A 9,318-nucleotide genomic window follows, 5' to 3' on the forward strand; every position below is an offset into this window, starting at 1 on the left:
AAGAAAAGAAAAAGAAAAAAAAAGGCACCGTAATAACAAAGTAGTTTGTTTTAAAATGATATCAAATGTGTATTTTCGTGTTCCAGTACATGTTTTTTTAACGATGAGTTCCGTTTTAAAGCATCGGGTCACAACTTCCAAAATACTATTCAAGTTAATTTGGGACAATCATCAAACAATCGACATTTACTTAAGTACAACTGTGGAGTTCTTTACCTTAATGTTTCCATTTTATATTACTTTACACTTCTAGAAACAACTGTACTTTTTACTCCATATATCTATCTACATTTCCCATGTATGTATGATGACTGGTTATTTACAAATTAAGAATTTACATTCAAAACATGTGATCGTTTGGCATTGCTGTAAAATAAACAGTATATAAAATGAGCGTCACCTTGATTAATTTGCAAAGTTAAAGTTCTTCTTGCATGTTAATGCATCAATAATTGGAATACCCTCATGTGAAACATATATAACACGTTGATAGTGGTCCATATACATACATACACTCACTTACTACAAGTATAATGATAATTATGAAGACTACGTTTTACTAAAAAAGTTAAAGTACTACTTTTTATTCTAAAATTTTATTAAAAAGTATTTATTTTACATTGTGGTTTTACTACTTTTACTGGAGTAAAGGATCTGATTACTGTTTCCACCACTGACACAATATATACAGGGCAATATACTGTCAGCTGTTCCAGTTATTTTACACACAAAGAAAACATATTTACTTTAATCATGAAAACCAAACCGGAAACAGCGTTTGTTAAAATATAAACTTTTTCTAGAGACACGCGTGGGCATGTAGATCTGTAGTGCACACTCACAACTCTTGCTTTCAGAGGTCCGGACATTTTACACTTTGTTCGCTGCACTTTTACCTCAGTTGTATCCGATGTTTGAGCTCACAGCCCGAGCAGACAGCCCTGCAGACCATGTGTACACTGAGGGAGTAATGCATACTTCACTTTATATCATAGGCGGGGCAGACTACGGAAGCGTATTGCATTCACGGGAAAAAAAAAAATCCCAATTAACGACTTATTATGTCATAATTATGAGGTACGGTTGTTTAATTATCCTGCTCTGTTTTCTGAAGTGTGTGGACACGAAAAGACAGCCGAGAACAGGCCCTGCTGTGGACACGGACCTCATGTTGTCCCTCCGGTTACAGAACCAGTACCGGTACCGGTACCAGTACCGGGGGCTGAAGGAAAGGATTGACCCCTGCATGGGCCCGCGGCAGCTCGCTCGAGGCCGGATACAGGATTTGGGTTAGGCTCGTGGGGGATAAATGTTAGTTTTGGCATTAAGTCATAATTATGATATAAGAAGTTAAATAAGAAAAACAAAGCAATTTGTTTTTGGAAGTGAATGGAATGCGCTTCCGTAGCAGGCAGCCACTAGAAAGTACATTTCAAAAACTGGCATATATATATATATATATATATATATAGTTATATAGTATGGCCTTTACATAGAGGAGGACACAGAGCAGGGCGACATCTAGTGGCTGTGGCGTGGACAAGCATGAAGTGTTGTGACAGTGACACTGCTCAGGTTGCTCCGTTGTGGGAACTTTTCTTTTGCAGCTAATGTGGCCAAATACCATATACCATCAACTCTAACAATTACCATTCATTTAGCAGCTCTTTCAGTCTGTTTTTAGAAAACTTCTTACCCACATATGTGGCCACTTATGATACATTTGTGGATGTTTAATAGCACTGAACTCTGTAATCGGCTCAATTATATTTCATTTGTTGTTTGAGAAATCTGAACCTACATTGGTTTCAGTACATTTACATCTGTCCAGAATGAGTCACTGAGTTTGCACATAACATATACTAAAATAAATCATACATTTTAAATGTTTATTCCAAAAGATCAGAAATCCCATCGGGCAAATGTAAAAGTCCTTTACATTGAGACACAGCTCAAGCCTAAGCTGAACAGGGAGACTTCATGCCTTTGGTTACCAACTTTGGTAGGGATAAAACAAGAGACTGGGAAGAATAAAACAAGACATTCTTCATAAAGTTGTAAAAGTAGCATCAAACTGCATGGCCAACAGACACATGGATATAGAAGCAGAGAGAGTCAGTATTTGGTTAATATGCACTGCAGGTTTATTACAAGTTCCATTTACTACAGGGTAGAGGAAAGAACTGGGAGAACCCAATTCACATTTACCTACAGCCAAAACCATTTTCATCAGAAAAAGGGAAGAAAAAAAAAAAAAAAATACTGGTAAAAAACACTTCGGAGCATTTAAAAGAAGAGGTTGGAACAATAATTTCAATCACATCAGAAGACAACCAAGTGTAAAATATTCTGCACATTTGTAACAACCACCCTTCTGTGCAGACAGGAAGGGACGACAACTGTGGACAGCTTCATTTCTTAGCTGGTGTCCATCTGAGAAGAGAAAACAAGAATGAAATTAGACAACTAAAAACAACAATTTGTTCATTTCTGACAGGCACTAAATGGACAGCTGAACATACCCTGGCATTGTAGGCATCTAACTGGGCGTCGAGTTCCTCTGCTGACAACTGCTGCTTGCTAGTACCGCCTCCTCCACGACCACCTCGGCCCCTTCCTCTGGCACCGCCTGCACCACGTCCTCCTCTTCCTCTCTGCATGGCCCCGAAGCCACCCCCACGATTTCTGTTCATGCCTCCACCGCCTCTATTCAGACTAAAAAACAACAACGCCGGTCACACAGTGTCCACAATGTCTGCGAGTCACGTTTCTTGAACAAAAGACGACTAAACACTCACCCTTGCATAGGTCGCCTCTGTGTGTCAATCTGTGATGTGACGAGCTGTATGTTCATAGGCCGCCCTAAAGAGACAAAACAATATAACAAACCTCACAACTCTGACAAGTAACTTGACAAAAAATGAATGGTCTTGAACATATTGTTAGTTGTATATGATTCAAGTTCAAGACATACCATCAAGTGGGATGCCATTGTATTGCTTCATGGCCTTGAGGGCATCTGCCCTCCTTTCGAAGTGGACGTCTGCGGTGCCCAGGCTTCTTCCTGACCGGTCGTAATGAACTGCAGCCTTTTTCAGAGTCCCAAATTCAGCAAAAAGTTCCTGGGAAGAGGAAAGAAAAAACACCTTAGTAACCATCACTTTTTGTGTAGCAAGCCAGGACAAACACGCTCCACTAACAAAAACAAACGAGTACAGTGAAAATTCAAATACCTGAATGTCCGCATCTGAGACCCCAAAGTCGAGATTGGAGACAAGGAGCTTCCCTCCAGTTTCCACACCAGCTCCTCCGCCACCCCCAGCAGCACCATTGAAGCCGCTGAAGCCGTTGTCAAACATGTCATGCTGCCACTTATCTGGAAGCTGTTTAGGCTGCAACAGACGAAAGAGAACGCACCTGCTGACTTCAGGATCCCCTTGCCTCTGTCAATCACAGAGTCCACACGGCTGGGTGTTGGGGCAAGCAGGGGCTCCACTTCCAACATGGCCAGGGTGCTCAACTCCCCCAAGAGGGTCCCCAAAGTTCCCTGCCCACCCCATCACTACAAGCAAGTGAATCAGTTCAGACAGGACACACACACAGAACAAACAGCTTGACTATAAGAGCAAGGGGATGTGTTGTACAGCACCTCTAAACATAATATAACATCATTTCAAACATTACGAGCATCTACTAAGACTGTATATACTTATCTAAGAATCAAATCTGAGCACTTTATTATCCCAAACCCACCCGCCCACCCACCCACAATCTCTATACTAACCCCTGAACAACTTGCCCACCCCGGCTAGCTACCAACATTGCCCATTGTTCTCTTGCCATCTGCGCCTCCACCAAAGGCTCTCCAGATACGCTCCTCGGGTACACAGGGGTCGCCATCTGAAGCAGCGTTGCCTCCAGCGTTGCACCATGTTTCCCGGCCCGCACAAAAGTTCTTTACCAAGCCACGATAGGGCTTTCGTGAAGGGGAAAGTGTCCATAGGATGAGGTGGATCAGAAAACAACTACGGCCAGCTACCCCTTCTAAGCGAGCGTGGATTATTTGAGCGTCCATTTTGAGACCACGCCATTTTGAGTGGGGCTCCGCTGGGTTTGTCTAAATACTCATTCACACTTAAGGAGTGACGATTAGCCTTATATGAACACTATCAGGGGGCGGGGGGTTGAAGTCCACTGATCCATCCGCAGGCAACAGCCCCACTGGTTGAAACGCCACCAAACAGGCCTTGTTGTGAACCCCGCCAGCCACTCCCGAACAAAAGGCCGCCTGGTCGCTGCACCGGGACACTACGCTCCCAAACGTGGTGGAGAAAAAAAATCATTTGCGGGTGAAATTTCTCGTTGACGTGGTTTCCTCACACCATCACATTGACACTTGGGCTGGAAAGCGCCGCTACTGACCGAGGGCGACTATCTCTAATTTAAGCAGCTTGATTCAAAATGGCGCCGCCGAGGCCTTCACGATCCAACTTTAGCTAGTTAGCCACTGTGGCTAACATATTCGCTCTCTCCAAAAGGCCTCTTCTTGAAAAACAACACATGGGTTGTGGGAGAAGGGACACACTATGCATACAACTTCCATTAATGCTCAACCGCGACCCATAGAGGTTTCCCACGTGGGGAAACTCTGCGGTCATAGCAATCATTTTATTCGCTTGACTAGCACACTGGCTAGAGGGTTAGCTAGCAAGCCTACTGGAGAACAGAAGGATGTTACCCAGGCATTTTCAGGTCTGCCGGAGGTTTTTTTTTTTCCTCTTTCTGCCCATTCCTCTAATTTTCTCATACCCTGCTGTAAGGCGTTGGTCTGCCTCTACCGCGGTTCAGGTTCTGTCGGCTCCTCATGGGGCCGGATCCGCCGCCTCGGCCTCCAAATCCAAATCCAAATCCTCCTCCTCCTCCTCCTCCGCTGGCTCCCAGACGCCCAGCGCCTCCTCCTCGACCGCCGCCGGAGCCTCCGCGGCCTCGACCTCTTCCTCCGCGGCCTCCACCTCTCTGCTGCCTGTTCTGTTTGATAATGTCGTCTAGAGACATATCCATTTTATCGGCCATTATGCTGCCCAATAGTGCTAAACTTTCAACAAAATATAAAAAAAATACACCCTAGCCTCGTTTGGTCCCTCTCTTTGCCCTTTCACAGCTCAGCGCTCTTCTGCTCCGACGACACAAACACAATGAGCCAACGTCCGCTGGATATAGACACACTGGTTGGGCGCGTACGGCACGTACGGGACACGTCATCACGTAAGACACAAAGCCATTCTCCTGTAACAGTGCTGTAACAACATGTACTGTATCAGTGGCACAAATCAACATGCATGGCTGGATCGTGTTCCTCAATAACTCGTATTTATAGTTATTCATTTAAAGTTCTGCTTCACAGATTTAAATCGGAGCTAAAACAACGCAAAATGTAGCTGGTTCCAGTGTTTTAACTGTGAGTATTTGCTGGTGTTCTTATCCTTCTGTGACATCAAACTAATTATCTACAGTCACACAAAACAATTTGAATATGTATATCTCAGCTCTAAGAAATTGTGTCTCATTGGCTACATATATATATGAGTATATGATAAGTTACAGACCAAATGATTAATCAATCGATTGAGAAAATGAAGGCTCAAGCTCTAAAATCAGTGTAATCAGGATACAGCATAATCATTTCTCCCAGGTAGTTGGCTTTATGAAATTACCTCCAGTGTAAAATTCAGGTAAGTTTGTCCTTTCTCCTTGTTCCATGGTCAATATTTATGTAGGATCAATACAAGCAGCAGTATTGTAAAAGTCTTTTATTCAACATTTTGTTTCAAGGCTTGGGGGAGGGGGGTTTAACCAAGGGCAGCATTCTGGGGGAGGTCTCTACTTAGTAAAGTCCATTTGAGGGCAAGAAAATTTATAATAAAAAGTTGGCCTTCTACATTGCATTTGGCTTCCAAAACTTGCCCGTAAAGTGTGTATCCAATGTGACCCTTCCATTACCTCTACAATTTACCGACAAATTATCTTCCAAAACGAACTAAAAAACAAAAAAAAAGTCAGCCCTTTCGCATTTTCCTCCAAAGTCAAATACGTAGCAGTAGTAAAGAAAACAGGGTTTGTATTTAAGACTGCAGTCTTTTGTGTCTTGTGGAGAGTGTCAACAGTTTGTACATCAGCATCAGATGTCAGCAAATTTTGATGAAAGTTTGCATCAGTCCCGTCCACATAAAGAATGTACATATGAAGATTTTATGACTTGAAAAAACATGAACCAAGAGACGGGAGAATTTGTGCTCCCTGGAATCCCACCTTTCTTCTTTTTCAGTTGTAGAGGGTAAAGGAAGAGACAGAGGTTGCTATGGTCCAGAGCGAGAAGCGAGACTGGCATTCAGTGCTAGAAGGGCCAACAGGGCTGACTTTCTGGCTGATGGAGGAAAAGTTCTTGAGGATAATGGGTGGAAAAAAGCGATTGGACCATCATGAGAAAGACTAGGACTTCTTGGAGTCCTGTGTGTTGCGTTTCTTGAGGTCACTCAGGTCCACTGGTGTGAAAGCTGCAAAAGTAGACAGAAACAAGTTGTTAACTGCCCCATGCTTGATCAAATGAATCCTGTAGTGTGACATACAAATAAAATCCACTAGTGTAACTTACAATGTAGGTTAGGATTTGGGTTCTTCTCCACATACTCCTGTGGTCCACGGTCATTACGTTCACTATTTTGTGTTGATCTGATATCTCTAAGCACACACTGCCAGGCTGTGAAAGAGTCAAGATAACAATGTTTTTATTACATTTGGAGACTTTATCCGATCCTGTACACTTGTTAGCTCGTAACAAACAGACTGAAGGTAAAGGAGCTCAACTTAATGAAGGTAATCAATGTCACTGCATCCAGGTGTGCTGGCATTTGGTAACTTCAACTTAGGAAGTGCTTCAGTGCTTCAGTGCCAGTTCTTGTACTGTGAGTTAGAAAGCTAAGCTAAGCTATCTAATTATACTTTTAATGATGATGGTTAAAGTGATCACTGAAAAGCAATCTGATGTAGTGCTGGGCGATGCACTGGATGAACCGGTTTTAATTTCCTGTAAATTAATTTTTCATATACCTGTGCACAGTTGACAAACCTGCTGTAACTCTTTAAAAGGCAGCAATATGGTTTTTGCCGTGAAAAACGCTACAGTCGGGGCAAGCTGTATAGCTTGTATTGAGAGGGGAGCCCATTTAACTGTTGTAACTTAATAATACAACAGTTAATAACCCACAACTATCTCTTTTTAACAGGAAAAAACACCACAGCACACATCATTTAAGAAGAAAAAGTTAAATTAACCTCATTTTTACTACTATTCTTAGGACTTTTTGGGAGTTTTTGGCCTCTAGTAGCTATATGGATTATATTTCTGAGTCGGTCCCTGTTTTGTTTTGTTGAGTACACATAGTCCTGATAATGGTTTCAGGTTATTCCACTGATCTACAGGTGGTAGTAACAAGAATTGTTTACATGCTACACATTAAGTGATCAGAATGAAGAGTTCTGACTTGTACAGTATACAGAATACAGAACCACACCACAGTCAGACTGTTTTTATTAGGTGTATTAGGTATTGTGCCTTAATATACTATTTTTGTTGATATGAAACAGGAGAAGGCGAGTCACCCAAACAGACTTAAGCTGCCACTTAAATGAAATAAGGAAAGCATTAAGAAGAAAGGAAGTTCAGAGATTCAAAGATCTACACAGCTCTACGTTTATGTTCTTGTTGCTATTTTTGCTGTCAAAAGCCTGCAGGAAATAAACTTAGACCAAAGCTGTTAACACAACACAATTGTAGTTCTGAGAGGTCTATCATTCTGTAGTAAAGTAAAATAAAATGCTTAGATTATTCTAAAAGTCAATTAAACATGTCAGTATACTCACTATCATGTATAAAGCGCACATTTTCTTCATGTGCTGGGGTGAAAAGCTCCCCACTGTTAGTTGGGGATCGGGGGCTTGAAGTCCGCTTGTAACTATTCACCATCCTGGGAGCAGATGAGCTTCACAAATATGAAAACAGCAAAATTAGCAGCAACAGTCACAAGTCTTCTAACCATTGTTTACTGTACACTTCACATAACATTACTCTGTGTCCAAAGCCTAAAGCAGCACATTTGATTACATTTTAATGATCACTGTTAACACTGGCCCAATTGTACTTGTGCATTAGCACTGAAGTGCTTCACTTGGTACAGACCTGGTCATTCTGTTTGCAGTCTGTACTCGCTCCTCGCTCCTCTATGGTGAGTGGATTTGAAGAATACAAAGGTTGAGAAGTCCTCGGCTGATTTCTAACAATAAACAACAGTGTCAACTATAGCACCCCCACTTTTACTAAGAAGTCACTTTCGAATTGACATAACGCAGGCCTACATTTACACCAAAGCTAACTACCCGAGACAGTGAACTAGTGACACTGCTGGTTCATCTACTAACTAACCAGTCCCTTACAATAAACTGTGTCGGCTGAAGATACTCGAGAAACATCAGTAACAACACGAGTGTTACTAACTCCTTGTTGCTATTGTTAAATCATTTCTGTGTAACTAAGGCACACCGTGTGTCCGGAAGGAGTGAACAAGCACTGACGTTATCCATCCAAGGAGCTTTTGTTTACGTTTTTCCTTCAGTAGTTGCAGTGGTGTTAGCAGAAAGCTACAGAGCCAGCAGCGTTAGGTTAACCACTGCTCACGTTACCATCAATATGAATATGTACTGTCTCTGAAATAGTTTCGGCTTTTTCGGATCCGTGTCCCCTACAGCTGCGCCCCGAGGGACAGCTAACTATAGATTTGCTGACACAATAATTTCAGCTAACTTTAGCCAGCTAGCTAGGTAGCTAGCTGGTTTACATTGTCTTGTCGTAACGTTAGCTTCAACCAGCTAACTGTTAACAATCTGCGGCCCCAATATTTACTGGAAACACACTGAGCGGGGTTACAACATTTTCAAGATGTGCAGTAAAGGGCACACCGTTGAGATATTCAACATACCTTATTTATGGCCCTTCCTTTGGATTTCTTTTTTCTGAGACTGTGTACGCCGTTAGACCTGGCTAAAACGTTGCCAATGCCAACCAATCATTTCCGGGAAGAGACACGGAAGTGAAAGAACTCTCACTACTGTAGTGAGTATAATATTACAGCCCATAACAACAAGCACTAAGATATATGACAACATTAATGATAATAATAATATAATAATAATAATAATAATGATAATAATAATGATAATAATAATATAATAATAATAATAATAATGATAATAATAATAATAATA

At 41.8% G+C, this 9,318-nt stretch overlaps 2 protein-coding genes across 4 annotated transcripts; both read right to left on the reverse strand.

The window, feature by feature from the left end:
* Nucleotides 1-2,121: 2,121 nt before the first annotated feature.
* On the reverse strand, nt 2,122-5,205 carry alyref (Aly/REF export factor). 2 transcript variants are annotated; one of them, XM_035655793.1, is made up of 6 exons: nt 4,810-5,205; nt 3,234-3,392; nt 2,975-3,122; nt 2,799-2,862; nt 2,523-2,715; nt 2,122-2,433 (listed from the first exon to the last, which is right to left on the reverse strand). In XM_035655793.1, exons 1-6 carry the CDS (start codon nt 5,071-5,073, stop codon nt 2,419-2,421), a joined length of 843 nt encoding a protein of 280 aa, XP_035511686.1. In that variant the 5' UTR covers nt 5,074-5,205; the 3' UTR covers nt 2,122-2,418. The 2 variants fall into 2 exon arrangements, with proteins under 2 accessions (XP_035511686.1, XP_035511687.1); XM_035655794.1 differs by having other exon boundaries at nt 3,821-4,948.
* Nucleotides 5,206-5,795: 590 nt separating this feature from the next.
* On the reverse strand, nt 5,796-9,167 carry mcrip1 (MAPK regulated corepressor interacting protein 1). 2 transcript variants are annotated; one of them, XM_035655797.1, is made up of 5 exons: nt 9,033-9,167; nt 8,237-8,330; nt 7,921-8,039; nt 6,653-6,757; nt 5,796-6,554 (listed from the first exon to the last, which is right to left on the reverse strand). In XM_035655797.1, the coding sequence occupies exons 2-5, from the start codon at nt 8,242-8,244 to the stop codon at nt 6,490-6,492; spliced, it is 297 nt and encodes a 98-aa protein (XP_035511690.1). In that variant the 5' UTR covers nt 8,245-8,330; nt 9,033-9,167; the 3' UTR covers nt 5,796-6,489. The 2 variants fall into 2 exon arrangements, with proteins under 2 accessions (XP_035511690.1, XP_035511691.1); XM_035655798.1 differs by lacking the exon at nt 9,033-9,167 and adding an exon at nt 8,597-8,817.
* Between the last annotated feature and the right edge of the window lie 151 nt (nt 9,168-9,318).

Source organism: Morone saxatilis, unplaced genomic scaffold, assembly GCF_004916995.1.
Source record: "Morone saxatilis isolate NCDOM2014 unplaced genomic scaffold, NCSU_SB_2.0 Contig14, whole genome shotgun sequence".
In the NCBI taxonomy this organism is placed as follows: domain Eukaryota; kingdom Metazoa; phylum Chordata; class Actinopteri; family Moronidae; genus Morone; species Morone saxatilis.

Coding starts and splice junctions, on each gene's coding strand:
- alyref (XM_035655793.1), bottom strand. CDS start 5,073: ATGGCCGATAAAATGGATATGTCTCTAGACGACATTATCAAACAGAAC. Junction 3,123..3,233: donor TCTCAGATGCGGACATTCAG/GTATTTGAATTT, acceptor TCCTCTTCCCAG/GAACTTTTTGCTGAATTTGG. Junction 2,863..2,974: donor CAATGGCATCCCACTTGATG/GTATGTCTTGAA, acceptor TTGTCTCTTTAG/GGCGGCCTATGAACATACAG.
- mcrip1 (XM_035655797.1), bottom strand. Junction 6,758..7,920: donor TGTGCGCTTTATACATGATA/GTGAGTATACTG, acceptor ACTCTTTCACAG/CCTGGCAGTGTGTGCTTAGA. Junction 6,555..6,652: donor CCCAAATCCTAACCTACATT/GTAAGTTACACT, acceptor CTACTTTTGCAG/CTTTCACACCAGTGGACCTG.